The 21,782-nt window shown below is 44.3% G+C and overlaps 1 protein-coding gene across 10 annotated transcripts in view; it reads left to right on the plus strand.

Annotated features, from left to right (window-relative positions):
* LOC140391729 (disks large homolog 2-like) overlaps window positions 1-21,782 on the plus strand; it is a 1,606,854-nt gene that overhangs the window by 484,260 nt on the left and 1,100,812 nt on the right. For all 10 annotated transcript variants that reach the window (XM_072476520.1, XM_072476521.1, XM_072476522.1 and 7 more), the window contains one exon: window positions 13,669-13,785. In XM_072476520.1, the coding sequence (XP_072332621.1) occupies window positions 13,669-13,785 (117 nt within the window). The remainder of the gene's footprint in view (window positions 1-13,668; window positions 13,786-21,782) is intronic.

Genomic DNA, 21,782 nt, shown 5'->3' on the forward strand with positions numbered 1-21,782 from the left:
AGCCTCCTCTTAACCTTCTTCTCTCTAACGAAAACAACCTCAAGTCCATCAGCCTTTCCTCATAAGATTTACCCTCCATACCAGGCAACATCCCGGTAAATCTCCTCTGCACCCGCTCCAAAGCTTCCACGTCCTTCCTATAATGCGGTGACCAGAACTGTACGCAATACTCCAAATGCGGCCGTACCAGAGTTTTGTACAGCTGCAACATGACCTCATGACTCCGGAACTCAATCCCTCTACCAATAAAGGCCAACACTCCATAGGCCTTCTTCACAACCCTATCAACCTGGGTGGCAACTTTCAGGGATCTATGTACATGGACACCTAGATCCCTCTGCTCATCCACACTTCCAAGAACTTTACCATTAGCCAAATATTCTGCATTCCTGTTATTCCTTCCAAAGTGAATCACCTCACACTTCTCTACATTAAATTCCATTTGCCACCTCTCAGCCCAGCTCTGCAGCTTATCTATGTCCCTCTGTAACCTGCTACATCCTTCCGCACTGTCGACAACACCACCGACTTTAGTGTCGTCTGCAAATTTACTCACCCACCCTTCTGCGCCTCCTCTATGTCATTGATAAAAATGACAAACAGCAACGGCCCCAGAACAGATCCTTGTGGTACGCCACTTGTAACTGAACTCCATTCTGAACATTTCCCATCAACCACCACCCTCTGTCTTCTTTTAGCTAGCCAATTTCTGATCCACATCTCTAAATCACCCTCAATCCCCAGCCTCCGTATTTTCTGCAATAGCCTACCGTGGGGAACCTTATCAAACGCTTTACTGAAATCCATATACACCACATCAACTGCTCTATCCTCGTCTACCTGTTCAGTCACCTTCTCAAAGAACTCGATAAGGTTTGTGAGGCATGACCTACCCTTCACAAAGCCATGCTGACTATCCCTAATCATATTATTCCTATCTAGATGATTATAAATCTTGTCTCTTATAATCCCCTCCAAGACTTTACTTGCAGTTCCAAACTTCCATTGCAGTTAACCTTACCTGATAAAATGCGAAAAGATGAGGTAATTATGGCGGTGGTTAAGCATTTAAAGTTGCCTGAGATAGAGTTTGACTCATTGGAAATGGCAAAAATTCAGTTGCAAATTAAACAAATGGAACATGAGAAAGAATTAAAGTGGCTGGAATACAAGAGTGAGAGAGAGGAAAAAGAAAGAGAAAGAGAGAGAGAGGAAAAAGAACAGGAGAGAGAGGAAAGTAGAAAAGAAAGAATAGCCCTTGCAGAACAAAAAGAAAAGGAAAGGGAGTTACAGATCAGGGGAAAAGATAAAGAGAGCGAGTTTGAACCTCAGAAAATGGCCATGAAACATGACAATCAGTTAAAATTGGCAGACGTAAAGGGAAATGTACAGTTGGATGAGATTGATGAGGATAGTGAGAAAGAGCGTCATAGTCGAAGACGTGGTGAGGATCTATTTAAATATGTCCAAGCATTGCCAAGGTTTGACGAGAAGGAAGTGGAAGCCTTTTTCATTTCATTTGAGAAGGTAGCTAAACAAATGAAATGGCCACAGGACATGTCGGTGTTACTGATTCAAACAAAGCTGGTAGGTAGAGCTAGTGAAGTGTTTGCATCACTACCGGAGGAGGTATCTGGAACGTATGAGGAGGTGAAGAAATCCATCTTAAGTGCGTATGAGCTAGTGCCTGAAGCTTACAGACAAAGGTTTAGAAATTTAAGGAATGAATTTGGTCAAACATACATGGAGTTTGAAAGGCTCAAACAGAGTAATTTTGATAGGTGGATAAGGGCTTTGAAAATAGTCCAAACGTATGAAGCTCTCAGAGAAATTATACTTTTGGAGGAGTTGAAAAATTCAATTCCTGATGTAGTGAGAACTCGTGGAAGAACAGAGGGTTAAAACTGTGAGATTAGCAGCGGAAATGGCAGATGATTGTGAATTAGTTCATAAATCAAAGATTGGTTTCCGACATCAGTTTCAGCTGGTGAGGGATAGACACTGGGGACATGAGAAATATTCAAGTGGGAAGGTAAAGGTGATCTGATGGGAGACAATAAAGAGAGTGTACCTCAGATTAAAAAATAAATCCAGGAGGGTGGAAAAGAAATGAAAAGTTTCAGATGTTTTCACTGGAATAAACTAGGCCATGTAAAGTCACAGTGTTGGTGGTTGAAGAAAAGCACTGGGAAGGCTGGTGTGGTAAAACAGGATAAGACAGTGAGGTTTGTTAGAGTGGTAAAGGAAAGCCCAAAGGAAGCGAAGGAGGTGCAAACGATTGTACAGCCTGTTCAAGAAGTAATTGTTAAGAAGGTGCCAGATGTATTTAAAGAATTTACTTGTGTGGGTAAAGTTTACTCGTGTATCAGGAGGAGCAGGTAAAGAAGTCCCAATTTTAAGAGATACGGGAGCTAGTCAATCTTTAATGGTAAGAGATGAGGAATTATGTAGTTTGGGAAGAATGTTGCCTGAAAAGTTGGTGATATGTGGAATTCAGGGTGAGAGGAGTAGCGTTCCATTATCTAAAGTAAGGTTGGAAAGTCCAGTGAAGAGTGGTGAAGTGGTAGTATGAGTAATAGATAAACTATCTTGTCCAGGAATACAGTTTATCTTGGGTAATGATATAGCTGGATCGCAGGTGGGAGTGATGCCTACTGTGGTTGATAAGCCAGTGGAAAATCAGTCAACTGAAGCATTGAAGGACGAATATCCTGGGATTTTTCCGGATTGTGTAGTAACAAGGTCTCAAAGTCACAGGTTAAGACAAGAGGAGAAATCAAAGAGTGAAGTTGAAGTGCAATTATCAGAAACGATTTTTGATCAGATGGTGGAAAAAGAACAAGGACAGGTGGAGGATGAGGCGGATATTTTTAGTTCAGGAAAATTGGCGGAGTTACAACAGAAAGATGTAGAAATACAAACTCGATGGGCCGAATGGTCTCCTTCTGCACTGTAAATTCTATGATTCTATTAAATAAAATGGATATATCAGAAAGCATATACAGAAGAGGAATCTGAGAGTATCCCAGAGTGTTATTACCGTAAAAATGATGTCTTGATGAGAAAATGGAGACCTGTACACATGCAGGCTATTGAAAAGTGGGCAGAAGTTCATCAAGTAGTATTGCCGGTAGGGTATAGAAAGGAGGTGTTGCAAGTTGCACATGAGGTACCAGTGGGAGGTCATTTGGGAATAAGGAAAACTCAAGCTAAAATCCAGAAACATTTTTATTGGCCTGGACTACATAAAGATGTAGTTAAATTTTGTCAATCATGTCACACATGTCAAGTGATAGGGAAACCTCAAGCAGTGATAAAACCAGCACCCTTAATACCCATTCCAGCATTTGAGGAACCTTTTACAAGGGTCCTAATCGATTGTGTAGGGCCGCTTCCCAAAACAAAAAGTAGGAATCAATATCTGTTGACTGTAATGGATGTGTCTACTAGGTTTCCAGAGGCCATTCCAGTACGCAATATTACAGCTAAAAGGATTGTGGAGGATGAACTTAAACTCTTTACTAGATATGGACAACCCATAGAAATTCAATCGGATCAAGGATCAAATTTTACCTCAAAGTTATTCAAAGAAGTTATGGATAGCTTAGGAATAAAACAATTTAAATCAACTGCGTACCATCCAGAATCGCAGGGAACGTTAGAAAGGTGGCATCAGACATTAAAGACAATGTTGAGGGCGTATTGTCAAGATTATCCAGAGGATTGGGATAAAGGAATTCCATTCGCACTGTTTGCAATTAGGGATGCACCTAATGAGTCAACCAAATTTAGTCCTTTTGAACTAATTTTTGGTCATGCGTTAAGAGGACCACTTAAATTGATTAAGGAACAATTGGTGGGTGAGAAATCGGAAATTACACTATTGGATTACATGTCAAATTTTAGGGAACGAGTAAATAGAGCAGGTGAATTGGGTAGACAACATTTTAAAGTTGCACAAAAAGTGATGAAAAAGGTAGTGGACAAGAAATCCAAAGTTAATAGTTTTGCCAGTGGGGATAAAGTTTTAGTGTTGTTACCAGTGGTATGGGAGCCTTTAAAAGCTAGGTTTTGTGGACCGTATCAGATTGAAAGGAAATTAAGTGAGGTGAATTATGTGGTAAAAATACCAGATAGAAGGGAAACTCATCGAGTGTGTCATGTGAATATGCTTAAAAGGTGCTTTGAAAGGGAAGGAGAGAAAAAGGAGGTTTTAATGATTCTAACTCAAAGTGACGAACCAAATCCAGATGACTGTGAATTTGACATACCTCAAATTAAATTGGAAAATGAGGATGTTCTTAAAAATTGGGATGAATTGTTAAGTTACCATCCAGAGGAAAAACAAACTGACTTGAAAGAGTTATTGATATCACATGGGCAAGTTGTAGAGATAAATTGGGAAGTACTAAAATGGCTATACATGATGTAGATGTGGGAAATGCTGTTCCTATCAAACAACATCCAAATAGACTTAGTCCTTTAAAATTGGCACAGGTTAACAGAGTGATTGAGAGTATGCTGAAAAATGGCATAATTGAAGTGGGTTGCAGCCAATGGAGCTCACCCATAGTGATGGTACCTGAACCAGACGGTACCCAACGTTTGTGTATGGACTATCGAAAGGTAAATGCAGTTCCAAGAACCGACTCTTATCCTAGCCCACGTTTGAAGGATTGCATTGAGAAAGTGGGACAATCTGCTTTTATTTACAACTTCCAGACATGGAAAGAACATTTAAAGCATCGTATGTAGTTCTTCGATCGACTTCAGGTGGCGGGTTTAGTGATGAACCTAGCCGAAAGTGAATTTGGAGAAGCCTGAATCACTTTCCTTGCCGAGTTTCCGATACCCTCAGGACGAAGGGAAATACTGCAATCTCTTAACATGAGTGAATTTGATCGAACAGTTGTGCAAAGGTTTTGTGGCGTGATTACTCCACTGATGGAGTTGGTAAAGAAACCTAAAAAATTTCAATGGACAGTGGACTTTCAACAGGCATTTGACTGCCTGAAAGCTGTGAACACTACCTGATAGAGGTATACAAAATTATGAGGGGCATAGACAGAGTGGATAGTCAGAGGCTTTTCCCCAGGGTAGAGGGGTCAATTACTAGGGGGCATAGGTTTAAGGTGAGAGGGGCAAGGTTTAGAGTAGATGTACGAGGCAAGTTTTTTACGCAGAGGGTAGTGGGTGCCTGGAACTCACTACCGGAGGAGGTAGTGGAAGTCGGGACGATAGGGACATTTAAGGGGCATCTTGACAAATATATGAATAGGATGGGAATAGAAGGATACGGACCCAGGAAGTGTAGAAGATTGTAGTTTAGTCGGGCAGTATGGTCAGCACGGGCTTGGAGGGCCGAAGGGCCTGTTCCTGTGCTGTACATTTCTTTGTTCTTTGTTCTTTGTTGTTAACACCAATACTCCTGTATTGGAGAATTGCAAGGGATTCTGTGGTCAGATTGAACTAACGTATCTGATTCTAAAGAGAAATGCCGAGGAGTAGAGGAACGGATGGATCATGCAGAGACGTTGTTCAAAGAGACTGTTAATCAAGAAGGATTTCGGTTGGAGGAAGAAGAACAAAGAAAAATGGACTATATTATTATACCTGGTTGAGAGTGTTGTTTTCTTCAAATGAAAATGTATATTTATTGTGTACATTTCTTAGTGGATGGTGCAAAAGTGAAAAATGAAACCATCTTGAAGTTGATGGTTTGGTTTTTTTTCTTGGGGGGAGGTGTCATGTGAGAGTGCCTTTAAGAACTGGATGTTCAAGCAATGTACCTTTAAGAAAACAGTGATGTCAGAGAGTGGATGGGGCTCCGCTCAGTTCAGCCATTTTGCAGTCGGTGTTTTGCAGGTTTTTAGTTTTCAGTTTAAAAACAGCTTGTGTGTGTCTGTGTTTTGCAGTGAGCTGGATCTTTCCCATGAAAGACTATCTCTGGATCATTTGGGTGATTTAAACTTATAATAGTGAAGCCTTTAACCTGATGTGATTTTGTTTAAAGGTGTTAAGTCTCTTGGAAGTTTGAAGGAACATTTTAAGGAATTATTTACTGTTGCAATATTTTCTGAGTTATCTTTGAAGTAAGGGGTTTTAAGAGATCCAATGTTTATTTAAGATGTTAAGTTGAGTTCATGGAATAAACAGTGTTTTGTGTTTAAAAACCCACGTGTCCATAATTGCAATCCCACACCTAGGGAAAAAGTCGCGTGCTCGGAAAAGCAACAAATCCATTAAAGGGAGAGGTTGGTTGAACTCCAAATGATACATTTTGGGGTTCTGAAAATGCCTCCCAATAACACCAGTCATTAACGGAATTATATGAAGAAGCTCTTGTCAAGCTTCCACTAAATACTGACCCCGTCACAGGAGATATGTACCCACGATATATGAGCTTGAATGGTTCTGTTCCAGGCGCTCTTTACTTCCGAGTCAGGCCGTCATGTGGTTCTCACTAGGCCTCGCACATCCAGACCTCCAGTCTACAAACAACCTGCTTGCAGTGAGACACTTGTGTGTTCCCTCTGCCCTTATGGCCTCATGCCCGCTTTGTGACTTTGGTTGCCCATCTTTTGATCCTTTATCTTGCCACTCACACCATGTCCATTCCTGGTGCTACGCCCTGCGTTGCCAACTTCTGGACAACACTACGGTTATGAATTGGCTTCCTTATAAAATCCCCATTAAGTCTTTTTATGAGGCTACATCCTATGCCCTTCCAGCCCCAGTTGACCGTTTCACATTAGAGAACTCACCTTCAATACAAGTGAGCATCCTTGGCCTAACCTTACCCCTCCACGCGCTGCGCCTTTCACGCCACACGCCTCGCACGATGTGGCTTCTACCTCTGCTTTATTGACAGATAATCGTGACTCTTCGCCGAGAGCCTGGACTTAGACTGGATGTACTTCCAGGACTAGAAGACGTTGATGTCAATACTTTCGACCGTAACTTCGATGTGGCTCTCTCTGACTAAAGATTATAAAACAAAAGAACAGTTTTTACAACCGTTCCACTTCCCCTTTTTGGTTCCTTGGACACTAGTATTTCCACCGGTCTGCTCAGCAGCCTAGGTGGCCAAGAGGAGGATATGACCAGCAACTTGTGCATTATGACTTGCAGATTATGTCCCCCTAGTCTGCCTCACTTTTCTGTAACACTTTCCCAATTTCCCAATATATAGTATTGACCTAACACTTTCCCAATCTTGTATTCTCCATTGCCATATGAACAAAAAACTTTGATATTATTAAAGGAGGATATATTGTGGCATTTAATCTAAATGAGCCTTTCATGGATACCAGCACCACGGAGAAACACGCAAAGGATGCCAGGGACAACGTGATCAACACAAAGTTTCCACAACACTAATACATTTGCATGACCATCACTCCAACACCTTACCTCCAGCATCTCCCTAGGGCATAGAACTCGTCCTGCCACCCTCTCATTTTGAGTTAACTCTAGACCTGCATTCTCTACAACGTAAAATAAGCAAAAGGTAAAGTCGCCATAGTTTCATATGGCCATAGGCTCCTTTCTCCTTTGAGGGGGGAGACCTGACTGGTGGTAATTTAACCTGAGGATCACCGCACCTCAGGCGAGGGGCAAGATTGAGAAGGTGGGCCTTCATGAATACCCTCACCTGGTATGGCAATTGAACCCATGCTGCTGGCCTTGCTCTGCATCACAAACCAGCTGTCTCGCCAAATGAGCTAAACCAGCCCCCTTACAACCTAAGATTGAATGTGGAGCACAGCTTTGTCACCCACATGCACTGGTGAATTTTGATACCAAGGATGGGATAAGTAAACACCCGCATAACAATCTCCCTTGCCTCATTATTCTGACCAAGCTCCGTCTTTCAAATGCTTTGAATGCACGGTAGCATAATGGTTAGCACAGTTGCTTAACAGCTCCAGCGTCCCAGGTTCAATTTCCGGCTTGCGTCACTGTCTCTGTGGAGTCTGCACGTTCTCCCTGTGTCTGCGCGGGTTTCCTCCGGGTGCTCCGGTTTCCTCCCACAGTCCAAAGATATGCAGGTTAGATGGATTGGCCATGATCAATTGCTCCTAGTGTCCAAAAAAGATTGGATTGGGTTACTGGGTTATGGGGATAGGTTGGATGTGTGGGCTTAAATGGGGTGCTCTTTCAAAAAAAAGGGCCAGTGCAGACTCGATGGGTCGAATGGCCTCCTTCTGCACTGTAAATTCTATTCTGCAAATTCTATGAACTACTCCTGTCTCATTTATACATACTGGAAGTATAGTGTGCCTACATCCTCTGGATGGAAGATGTAGATGTAGAGGAAGTGGGTTGTGGGGGGGCATTCCATAGAATCCCTACAGTGCAGAAGGAGATGATTTGGCCATCGGGTCTTCACTGACCCACCGGAGCACTCTACTGAGAACCACTCCCCCACCCTTACCCTGTAACCCCGTGCATTGATCATGGCCAACCCACCTCACCCGCACATCTTTCAACATGAAGGAGCAATTTAGCATGGTCAATTGAGCTAACCTGCACATCTTTGGACTATGGGAGGAAACCGGATCGCCCAGAGAAAACTCGCACAGATACGGGGAGAACGTACAAACTTTACAAAGTCACCCAAGATTGGAATCAAACCCAGATCTCTGTCACTGTGTGGCAGCTAGCCACTGTACCACTGTGCCACCCTGTTCCGCAGATGATCATCACAGAAGTAGCACTTTGCATGAATGTCCAATAATAGTGCAGAGAAATGCGACACATCTCATTCAGGCATACTGGGCTGGTTTCTCCGTTTGGGAGATTATGTTCTCTCGCCGGAGCTGAATTGCAACTTGTTTACGATCCCCTGGGAGCACAAACCGGTAAGCAATTCAGCACTCCACGCCATGCAAATTTATACATGGCATGGAATACGAGGGAATCCTGCTATTGGGCCCCCATCTTGAGCGGCCGGCCAGTCCCCCCCCCCACTGCAAATTAGCCCCAAACCCCTCTCCCTCTCTGTCTTCTTGTGGGAAAGTGTCTTCTGGATAGAGTATAGGGGTCACGTCTCCCTCTTGCCTGGCCACTACTGCACTGAGCTCATGGCTAGCACGATGGAGTGTATGTCAGAGCGCATCTGGATTAAATGCTTGACCTGGTTCTCCATGATGGTTGTCATCCTTCCCATCGATGAAACCCTGAGACATGGCAGAACTCATGGTGTGCATGGACTCATCCATACCTTGTGCAAAGCTGTGCATAATCCCTCGCATTTCCACCATATTTTTACCTCTCATCTGTTGCTTATCTAGGAGGCTTCTTGTGGCCTTGACCAGTGGCCCTCCATCTGCATGGGGTTGAGCAAGGGCTTGATCCGCAGCAGTCCTCTGATCATCTGGTGATCCAGCTGTTAGATCCTCCCTCAGTTGCTGGGATATGTGTGTCACTTGCTCTCCAGATTATGCTCACAAATCTACACAGACCCTGTGGATGTAACTGTTGTCGGGAGCGGATAATGAGGCAGATGACTGTACATCCTCAGGGTTAGTGGCTGCTTCAACGCCAGAGATGAGTCTTTGGGCTCTTCTTGTGGCTGCGGCCAGGTCTTTTGGTGGTGATGACCTGTAGTGGGGAACAAAAAGAACCATAGGAAGAATTGTCATAGTTGCGGCACTTCATATTTAATTGCATCCATCATCTGTGCTCATATGACACCACCAGGGTGGTTGCCTCTTCCTCCTTACTACTTCCTGGTCCAGCTTTGCCTTCTGCCTCTGATTATGTTACTTCTTTGCCAACGATCTCTATTGGCTGGTTTTTGTGTCCTCGTTTTTTGCGAGTGTAAATGGCGATGGGGGTTCAAAATCTTGTGGGAGCCAAAAAACAAGATTCATACTGGCAAAATCCCATGATGTGATCATCCACCACCCCCCCCGCCAGTGATTTAATGGGGTTCCCTCCATGCAATAATGAGAACCCCATTTAAATACATTTAATTATCTGTAGTGAGCTTGCCTGCTGTGTCATCCCCAGTATTTTGATTTCCTTGTGGATTGAAATATATCATTGACCCCTGCACTGGACCCAGATTGGGCGCCCCGTCCCCTTGGTCACCTCCATCTGGGCCCTTTTTTCTGGTGGGAGGTCCTTGCGATGCCATCTTCAGGAAAGAGTAGCTTCTGCCTTTCCTGATGGTCTGGAGGAGAACGTGCAGGAAGATATTGTTGAAATGTGGGGCTGATCTGACTGAGTGATCACACATCTCCCTGACGAACATGCCACTCGTAATCAGTGAAGTGTCCTGGCAGTGATGCAAAGTCTTCCTGTTTGAACAGGAGGTTCTTTAATCGGCCACATGTAAATGCAACATTGTCAGCTGATGATGGGTTACACCAATGAAAGGCTTCTATTGTTGCTAAATTGCATGTGTTTACCCTGTAAACCACTGACACTTGGAATTTTAATTATAATCATGTGGGAAACGGCAAGAAAGTGGAAGTGGTGCAGTAGGTTGTGAATGGCATGCAGTTGGCAGGCTGACAGGTGGCAGCACGGTAGCATTGTGGATAGCACAATTGCTTCACAGCTCCTGGGTCCCAGGTTCGATTCCGGCTTGGGTCATTGTCTGTGCAGAGTCTGCACATCCTCCCAGTGTGTGCGTGGGTTTCCTCCGGTTTCCTCCCACAGTCCAAAGATGTGCAGGTTAGGTGGACTGGCCATGATAAATTGCCCTTAGTGTCCAAAATTGCCCTTAGTGTTGGGTGGGATTACTGGGTTATGGGGATAGGGTGGAGGTGTTGACCTTGGGTAGGGTGCTCTTTCCAAGAGCCGGTGCAGACTCGATGGGCCGAATGGCCTCCTTCTGCACTGTAAATTCTATGAAAATCCCAGCCTTTATGTGGACATGTCATCTACTTCTCTGAGACCCTCATGACAGCGCAGCAACACTCCCAGGCAAACCCAGAAGCTCACCAAAATGCCTTCAAGAGTACTCCAGAGTACATTCAGGCACTTTGTAGTAGAAAATGTTCCAAAAGATTACCTAACCTGCAAATTGGGTGTGTGACCTTTTAAATAACATTACTGCAAGACCCATCTTGCAACTTCAAGCCTGGAAATTGGTTGACCATATTTAGAATCTTTGTCAGATCAGTCGGTTGGACTGTGTGACGCCAGGATTGTGATATGGAAGATGCTCTATGTGCCCCCTACATGATAAGTTGCCCACGCAAGAAGCAGCTAGTGGCTTCAGGTTGACAGGTGGCACAAGGCCTTCTTAGTGTCACTCACTATTCAAAGCAATTCCATGCCTAACTGATTTTGTCTCTGCACTTGTGAGCTTAACCACTGTTCATATGTAGATTTAAATGAACTGTATATACCTGTTCTTTTAACAGGTAATATCAGATGGTGCAGTGGTATCTTATCTTGTATATGAATAGTATCAACTCATATTACAGCTACATTTTCAGAATACTTATGGTCCCTTTATAACTACACATACCAGCTGGTACCTTACTTAGGGTTGTGTGAACTGACTGCAATAAGTTGTGATACAGGCTGTGGACTCCTCTGGTCAGACTTTGGAACCTGCTTACAAGCATGTGCAGGGCTGAGCTCGCCAGGACTGAAATGCTAATTAAATTATTCATAAAGAGCTCACGAGAAGGTTTAGTAGTTTAAAGATCATTCTGCAGTTATACTGGTTTGAGATTGTCGCTTCATAGTGGTCTCACAAACATGCCAGCGTTTATTGGGGTGTTAAATCAGTGTTATCACTCTTTAGCTATACTGTACATTTTTTTCTGTCAGCTGGCATAGTCATTTTTGCTTAATCAATAGCTCTGCCAGAGATCTACAAGATGGTTGATTTCTTTTACTTGGGGGCTAGTCCTGTAACATACAGAGTATAGTTTACACAATGTACTGTTATGATCTCAAGGGAGAAATTTGAATTCTCAGTTATCAAATGAAATAATCACACCGTAAAATTTCACATTTTAAACAAAACCTTTACTAAACAAGAATTAAACAAAGCAGTATGACTAACTTAACATTATAGTTTCATAGAATTCATAGAACTTACGGTGCAGAAGGAGGCCATTCGGCCCATCGAGTCTGCACCGGCCCTTGGAAAAAGCACCCTACCTACTCCTCCCACTCCTCCACCCTATCCCCGTAACCCAGTAACCCCATCTAACCTTTTTGGACACTAAGGGCAATTTAGCATGGCCAATCCACCTAACCTGCACATCTTTGGAGCACCCGGAGGAAACCCACGCAGACACGGAGAGAACATGCAGACTCTGCACAGACCCAAGCCGGGACTCGAACCTGCGACCCTGGAGCTGTGAAGCAATTGTGCTAATCACTATGCTACCGTGCCGCCCACTAAAATCCTGATTTCATAAATCCTGATTATTTAATCTCAATAGACGACTATCGTTCTGTTTTTAATTCTATCCAAGTGTTCTCCTAGATGTTACAGCATCTTGAAGGTTTCTTCTTTTCTTCTGGTACCAAAGCAGCATCTGTGACAGATGTTTGGAATTCAGTTTCACTGTCCTCAGTTTTCCAGTCTGGCATTTGGACCTTCAGAGTTCTCTCTCTCTGTGAGGATTTCACTGCCAATCCCTTTCATAAGATTTACCAGGCAGATCTGACTATTTAATTTGTCATGCACCTGGAACTTTCCCATCCGAGCATGGGCTCCACTTGCAATTTCTGCTAAGTGACTCCACAGATCAGGAATACCGCTGATTCCTAGAGGCTTCTAAGCTCCTTGTTCTGGCTGCTGACAGATACCCCACTACCTTCTGACAGTTTTCCAAACTGACTGCTGTTTTCTGTGAGAGCGCACAGATAAACCCAAACCAAAAGGATAGTTCCCTATATCTATCACTATGGTTATGCGATGCACCTGGGATGGCACAGACAGATATTTAAATTAATTATGTTTCTATTTTAAAAGTGTTCCTTGATATGAAAAGTACATGGGTGCTTTAAGATCTTCTCTTGTTTACCAGTTGCTTTCAATCTTTCTTTGATTTGGAGAATTAGATGAATAATTTGCATCTCAAATAAGGTCAGTACAATTCTCCCCCAGGTTTACTGTCTTCAAACCCCAGGTAAATGGGTTTAACTGCCATTTTATGGTTCGCACCCTTCTAACTCTGACCTTGTAAGTACACATTGAAGGACCTTTGATACAAAATACCTTGAGTGATCTGGCAACTTCTGAATTCCAGTATTTCAATGACTTTATATTTACAAATTTAATTTCCCCAGAACCAAAAGTTATATTCCGGCAACATATCAATCATTAAATTGCATATTCACAGCACCGGTGACACCCTCATATAAAGTTTCTTTACGTTCAGCCTAATGTGTATGAAGTTGTTTTAGTGAAATCATATTATGTATAAATACTAAAGGACACCATTCACACATCAACAACCAGTATGCAAATTCATTCATTGAGTATGCAATGTTAATTGACAACCAGTTTGATTAGTGCATGGGAATAAAGTGGTCAGAGATATTCCTGTGGAGCTCCAGTTGCAGCTTGATCAACTGCAAGTAAAAGTCAAAAATGTTTCCTGGCCATATATGTTAGGACAGATACTGATGCAGTCTCAGACTATGCCTCTGTGTTATGACATCACTCTTGCCTCTGGTTATTAGGTTTATCCCTGTGATGTCCAACCTCAGCTGCTTGACTTGACTGATATGGAGGAAGAGCCATGTGACCTGGAGCTTGAAGATGCTGTGAACTTTAAAGAAGGTACAGAATCCCATCAGGTTAGTCCCAACGTTGGCTAGTGTAAAGAGAAGAAGTGTTAAACCTGTGTAAAAAAAAAAAAAAAATCTGACCTCTTCCAGTTATTGTGATAATCTTCAACGAGACAACCTTCAGAACCAGCCACCTAATAGACAGGTAATCCACAGTGCGTCTTCCAATAAATAATAACCTGGAGTATTTCCCCTTTGCTGGAGAGTAACATAATGATTTCATAACATACAAATTCCCCCTGTTGGGCTTGTGATGTCATAGGTCAAATCCAGTCCGTTTCCTTGTCACTCCCCAGATGTTAATTAACCAACTCTTGTCAAATTAATACGACTGGAGCTAACAAAATTCAAGATTAGAGAATTCCCTTCTCTGGACACCCATATGCACTATACAGCCAATCAGAAACTTTTTGAAGTGTAGACTTCTGGTGGAAATACAGTAGCCAATTTGTGCACAGTAAGGTGCCAGAAAAGACAATGAACAAAATCTATTTTTCAGTTACGTTGGTTGAGCAACAAATGTTGTCCAGAAAGCAGGATGAATGCCATAGCTCATCCTTGAATATTGCCATCTGCCTGAGAGAGGAGACTTGGTTTCATGCCTCCTTTGAAAGACCGGGTCAAGCTGATGGTGACTGGGAAGAGGATCGATTTGGTGGCAGGAGGTAAAAGTTTATAACAGGCTGAAGACAATGGCCTCAGTTTTCTCAAAGTTTAACTGGAGAAAATTGCTGCTTATCCAAGATTGGATATCAAACAATGAATCTGGTGGCACAGAAGCAGTGGAATGATCAAAGGAGGTGGTTAAGAGCTAGAGTTTGAACATGGAACATTACAGCGCAGTACAGTCCCTTCGGCCCTCGATGTTGCGCCGACCTGTGAAACCACTCTAAAGCCCATCTACACTATTCCCTTATCGTCCATATGTCTATCCAATGACCATTTGAATGCCCTTAGTGTATCATAAGTAAACATATGGAGGCTAACCCCTTGTCCTTTGGATGATGTTGCCAAGGGCAGCATGAAGATGGAGAAATGAAGCAGATCAAGGATAGATCAGGTGAAGACTCCAGAGATGGAAAGAGAAGCCGTTGCCAAAGGTATTCTGCCTATGATGAGTTATGTATGTGTAGAACTAAGTTAGGGCAGTTCTATAGAGGTGAACAACAGAGGGATAGAGCTGGAAGAGGGTTGCAATATCGAATGTATCAAATCCCACAGACAGGTTAAGAATATTGAGGGGGGTAACAGAGCATAGTCAAAAATATTCTCAATTATTGCTTTGGTTAAGGCAGTTTTGCTGCTATGGGAAACATGGAAGGATTTTAGCAGGAAATTGTTGAAGAGGTAAATGTTGATCAGGGGGCAATAACGCACTCAAGTATCTTGGAGAGGAAAGGGATATTGGAAATGGGGTGATGGTTATTGGGGACAGACTGGTCAAGAGTGTTTCTTTTTGAGGAGAAAGGAGAGAAAATGAAGGTTCGGAGCTAAGGTGGGGGTAGGAATGAAGCAGAGGTTTGACTCAGTAGGTAAGGTACCAGGAAGCAGCAGTGGCAGCCAAAAAGATGATCCGAGTCTTGGAAATGAAGAAGCCCATGAACCACCCTTGTCAAAGGTTAGGATGGAGAGAGCAAGTGATTGGGGTTTATGGAGATTGCCGGTAGCAGAAAAATTGAATTGTGAGATATCTAAGTCCTTCAGGATAATCCTAGATAGTACCAACAGAATAGAGCGAAGCCCAGTAGTACTTTAAATGGTCAAGACATACCTTGAGATGGATGACTAAACTAGTTATGCATCACGGATATTCAAGCTTGAATGAACTTGAAAACAGAATCTAGGCGAGTGACTGGGATAGGAAACAGTGAAGGCTTTTTTTATGCAAAAAGGCTACCAAGATGGAAATGAGGAAAAGATTCAGCAAATCAACAGCCAAAGAGGCTAAAGGTTAGACAGCATCGAGATCAATAGTATGGTTGCAAAGGGAGGGCTTTTCATTTTCATTTTTAAAATCATTTGGTGCTGCACCACAGATGTGTGAGCAAAGTTGTAGCTCATGGAACAGAAGAGACAGAATGCACATGATGCAAAATTGACTGAGTGACAGGAAACGGAGAGTAATGGGTAGTGGATGCTTTTCGGATTGGAGGAAGCTTTATAGTGGAATTCCCCATGGGGTTAGTGTTAGAGCCCATACTTTTCCTGATGTATATGAATGACCTATATCTTGGTGTATAGGGCACAATTTCAAAATGCACAGATGATATATTTTTTAAAATTTAGAATACCCAATTCATTTTTTCCAATTAAGGGGCAATTTAGCGTGGCCAATCTACCTAACCTGCACATCTTTGGATTGTGAGGGCGAAACCAACACAAACACAGGGAGAATGTGCAAACTCCACATGGACAGTGACCCAGAGCTGGGATCGAACCTGGGACCTCAGCGCCGTGAGACAGCAGTGCTAATCACTGCGCCACCGTGCTGCCCCTAAAAATGCACAGATGATACCTACTCAGAACTATTGCAAACTGTGAGAAGGAGAATGTCGAACTTCAAAGGAACATAGACAAGTTGGTGGAATGGGCAGCCTGATGGCAGATGAAATTCAATGCGGCGAAATGTGAGGTGATTAATTTTGGAGGAAGAGCATGGAGAGACAATTTAAAATACAGGGTACAACTCGAAAGGGAGTGCAGGTGTAGAGGGACCGGTTGTATGTGTGCATGAGTCATTGACTGTGGCAGGACAGATTGGGAGAATGGTTAATAAGGTATACAGTATCTTAAGCATTATTAACAGGGATGTAGATACAAGAGCAGCACGGTTATGGGCTGGATTCTCCATCCAGTGACTCTGGAATTGGGAAACGTGATTGGGTGGAAAATTGTGTGTCAGACGAAAATTGAGGCCACCCAACGGAATGCCAAGCTCCGGTGCCTTGCCAGGGACATGAATGAGTTCCACGGCACATGCCAGTGTGGGCATGCAAATTGTACAGTAAACGCTCTGGGCCTTCCGCAAGGCTCCGCCTCCGCAAAGAGGAATTACCGACAGCAAGGTTTACTTGTGGTATTTAAAATTGGGGAACAGGCGCCATGCCTGCTGAGGGAGAGAGAGGGGGTATGAAAAGTGTCTAACATTGCTGTGGTGTTCTGACAGTTGTACTGCTGGTCAGGGGGCTTCTGCCAGGGCTGGGGGGAGTAGCGAAAAGCAGACAGGAGGTGGACCGGGGGTGATGGACGGGCATGGATCACCATTGCTACGGCCTGCAAGGCAGCCATGCGGCTGCGCACGTTGCTGACTGCCCACTGTGAACTTACTGCCATGGGTCATATAAGTGCCTGTCCAAGGCACCCCCTCTAGGTACTCTCTGGCCCCAGCCAACCCATCAACGGGATGGGCGTACTCCAGTGCAATCAGTGCCAGCTTCTTGGCTGGGATGAGGATGTGTGGGGACTGGGGTGCCTATATGCAGCTTTTTCTTGTCAGGCTCTCGTGTGCCGATCCTGACCCCGGTGAATCACATGCCAACATTCGTTGTAATTGTGCTAGTTCCACCTTGTCACTGTGCTATCCCATTAGGACGTCCTGAATCGCTCTTGGACTGGCGCTGCTCTCGGGACCATAGAACCCACGAGATTCAGTCCTGGCGTCAGCATTTAGTTTCTTGTAGTACCCTCAATAACGACACAAGAGTGTAGAATGTTAAATGAAGGCTTTAATAAGCAGAGAACTAGTCAATGACCGAGACGTGTGCTTACTGAGTGCCACCTACAGGGCGTCACCTTATATATGTCTCCCTGGTGGGCGGAGCCGGAGGCGGAGTCCCCCAGGGATCCAAACCCAGTCTTAAAGGGGCATCACCTCCATGGTGTTAAGGGTACAGTAACCATTCATCACATTCACCCCCTGCTAAAAAAACAATGCAAAGTCTGTCGGGGGTGAAGTGGAATCACTTGTTTAGTCTTTTCGGTGGCCGGATCGTCCTCGTCGACCTTCTCAGCTCAGGCGGTGGTGCGGCGGACACGGACATCTTTGGTGAGAGTACATCCAGGAGCACGGTGGTCGGAGCTTTGGTCTGGGTCGGGGTAGGGAGTCGGTGGGCAGGGGGAATAGCTGGGCGAATAGTTGGGGCTGGGTGTAGCGGTTCCGGCACTGGCTGGGAGTGTGGGGGGGGGGGGGCGCTGCGGGGGGGCGCGGTCGGTGTCTACCGACGGGGCGGGGGTCCCCGGGGGTGACATCAGTGGGGGAACCAGCGGGTGCCAGGTCCCACGCGAGGGGGGGTCTGTAGTGGGGGAACCAGCGGGTGCTAGATCCCGGAGGGAAACCGTGTCTTGCCTGCTGTCGGGGTGCTCGACGTAGGCGTATCGGGGGTTTGCATGTAGCAGTCGAACCCTCTCAACCAGGGGGGCAGTTTTATGGCTCCTTGCATGCCTCCGGAGAAGAACAGGTCCCGGAGTCGTCAGCCAAGGTGGAAGCGAAACCCCGGAGGTGGACTTCCTGGGGAAGACAAACAAGCGGTTGTGAGGGGTCTCATTCGTAGCCGTGCAGAGGAGCGACCTAATGGAGTGGAGGGCATCAGGTAGGATCTCCTGCCAGCGGGTGGTTGGGAGACTTCTCGACCGTAGGGCCAGAAGGACAGCCTTCCAAACTGTCGTGTTCTCCCTCTCCACCTGTCCGTTTCCCCGCGGGTTATAACTGGTGGTAGGCAGATCTGAGGTCAACAGTGGAGAATACACGATATCGAGCGATCTGATTGACCACCTTTGCTATGCGGGGAAGGGGGTACGCATCGAGCTGCGTGAAGCAGTTTATGGTCTGGCTGTAGTCCACGACCATCCGTTTCTTTTCCCCGGACCGTACTACCACCACTTGTGCTCTCCAGAGGCTGTTGCTAGCTCCATCTTGTTGCTGTGCTAGCCCATTAGGACGTCCTGAACCGCTCTGGGACTGGCGCTGCTGTCGGGGCCATAGAACCCACGAGCTTCAGTCCTGGCGTCAGCATTTAGTCTCTTGTAGTACCCTCAATAACGACACGAGAGTGTAGAATGGTAAATTAAGGCTTTAATAAGCAGAGAACTAGTCAGTGACCGAGACGTGTGCTTACTGAGTACCACATACAGGGCGTCACCTTATATACGGCTCCCTGGTGGGTGGAGCTGGAGTCCCCCAGGCTTCCAAACCCGGTCTTAAAGGGGCATCACCTACATGATGTTAAGGGTACAGTAACCATTCATCACATCTCTGAAACGGAGAATCGGGCTCTATGTTCAACTTGTATAAGACACAAGATCGGCCTTAGCTGGAGTCTGTATCCAATTTTGGGTGTCACATTTTAGGAAGTATATGGAGGCATTGGAGAGAGTGCAGTTATGAAAATAGATTGGAGAAGTTAGGACTGTTTTCATTGGAGAACAGAAGGCTGAGGGGCGATCTGAGAGGGGTATTCAAAATCACAAAGAGTCTTGACAGATAAGATAAAGAGAAAACTTCCCCATCCATGAAAGGAGCAAGAACAAGAGGCATAGGTGAACAGTAATTGGCAAAAGAAGCAAAAGCGATATGAGAAAAAAAAATTCACACAGCAAGTGGTTCAGGTCTGAAATGGATTTCTTGAGAGTGTGGTGGAGGCAGGTTCAACTGAGGCATTCAAAAGGGAATTAGACTGTTATCTGAAAAGGAAAAGGATTATGGGGAGACGGCAGAAAAATGGCATTAAGCAAAATGCTCAATCAGAGCCTTTGTAGACATGATGGGCTCCTTCTGTAACAATTCTAAGATTCTGTCAGTATTTCGTGAGGAGGGAGAGATCTGTAGAGGACAGAGTTGTGCTTTTGGAATAGTGAGGGTAACGGGCGGCAAGTTAGAGATTGACATCACCTAGATTGAACACTAATGAACACAACGGTTTTGTGCAGAGGCTGAGGGAAGAAAGCAGGAAGAATATCGTGGGGTGAAGCTCAGAGTTGATTTAAAATAAGGTGAGAGGAGTGGAACAGAGTGCAATGGAGGATGAGGTGCATTAACGTAAGAATCTGATGTGTGACCAGTTTGATGGTTTGGGCATGATAGGTGATGTAAGGTAGCACGGCATTGGAAGGCACAACTACGTCCTGAGGGTGCAGATTTGAATGTCTGTTGTGGACATCCAGTTTAACCATTCAGCACCAGATCTAATTGGACCACATAAAACACCTTTAACTCTATTGCTACATTGCTTACTATTCAATGAGCTTTTCAAAGATAACATTTTTTTCTTTGCAGCAATCTATTTTTTTAAACTTCTCATCCATGCTCCACGCTCACCTCCAACAAAATGTATGAGGAATTAATTGGTTTACTTTGGAACAAACTCAAGACCATCTAATTAGAAACCTCTGCCACTTGCCCCCAGCTTCCTCTAGCTCACCAAGCCAAAGTTCCCCAATCTTCCCTGCTACCCTCACACTGAACTTGTATCTTCTTATAGATTTTATCCTATCTCCTGATGTGCTTTCTCCCAAGTCATCTTGTCGAAGAGACCCACCTCCTGCTCCCTTGACACTATTGCCACCAAACTGTTGATTACCCAACTTCCCATCCTGGCCCCCATATTAGTTAATGCTTTGAAGGTTCCTCATGCTTAGTTACAGGCCCCTCTCCTTTCAAATGTGTAATCACCCCTCTCCTCAAACAGCCGCACTTGACCTCTGTGTCCTTGCAACTACATCCCATCTCCAAAGTCCTTGAACGTGTCTGTGCCCATTTTTCCTGTAACTCCTTTTGTTATAGACTTTCTTGTCTGACAACCTCCAGCATATCACTCAGGCTGCCTGTCAGCAGGAACCTGACAGAAAGAAAATTAAAGGAGCTACAGTTTAAAAACTGCAGGATATTTTGGAACCCATTCTTCCAGGTTTCCTGATATCAAAACCGACATTTCCATTTCTTGCTTTGACCACACAAAACCTATCTCCAGGGTAAAATCTAGGAAAACCTTTGGGTCAATAAAACTTCCCCCTCCCCCCCATATTACTTATGACCACTCGCTTGATCCTAGTACTTCCTATCCCTTAGCTCCTATTTGCTGAAATAACTCTGAAGCCTTTAGATTGTTGATTCACTGAACCATTTCCTGTTCTCCACTTTGACTATCTTTGGTATAAACAAAATCTTCAAGTTTCCCATCTCAGTCGCTCTCCGGGGTTGGCTCTATTTTTGTTTTCACAAACTCAAGGGCAGAGAGTACCCTATCTGAACTAAACTTCCTTCTGATTAAAAAAACAGGACCTATTATGTGTACACTGATTGATCAACCATTCATGAACTCCAGAATATACCTTTACTTTAAAATATATATATTTTTATTCAAAAGGATTTTCACTATAATCAAATAACAACAATACAGAAAACTCCAAAACTCCAACACAATACATAAGAACCAGGAGCAGGAGTAGGCCATCTGGCCCTTCGAGCCTGCTCCGCCATTCAATGAGATCATGGCTGATCTTTTGTGGACTCAGCCCCATTTTCCCGCCCGAACACCATAACCCTTTATTTCTTTATTCTTCTAAAAACTATCTATCTTTATCTTGAAAACATTTAATGAAGGCTCCTCAAGGGCTCCACTGAGCAGGGGATTCCATAGATTCACAACCCTTTGGGTGAAGAAGTTCCTCCTACTCAATCATAAATCTACTTCCCCTTATTTTGAGGGCATGCCCCCTAGTTCTGCTTTCACCTTTCAGTGGAGCAACCTCCCCACATCTATCCTATCTATTCCATTCATAATTTTATATGTTTCTATAAGACACCCCCACATCATTCTACATTCCAACGAGTACAGTCCCAGTCTACTCAATGTCTCTTCGTAATCCAATCCCCTTAACTCTGGGGTTAACCTCGTGAATCTCCTCTGCACACCCTCCAGCGCCTGTTCATCCTTTCTCAGGTAAGGAGACCAAAACTCAACACAATACTCCAGGTGCGGCCTCACTAACACCTCATACAGTTGCAACAT

The sequence above is a fragment of the Scyliorhinus torazame genome, chromosome 15 (genome assembly GCF_047496885.1).
Source record: "Scyliorhinus torazame isolate Kashiwa2021f chromosome 15, sScyTor2.1, whole genome shotgun sequence".
NCBI classification, from domain to species: Eukaryota; Metazoa; Chordata; class Chondrichthyes; order Carcharhiniformes; family Scyliorhinidae; genus Scyliorhinus; species Scyliorhinus torazame.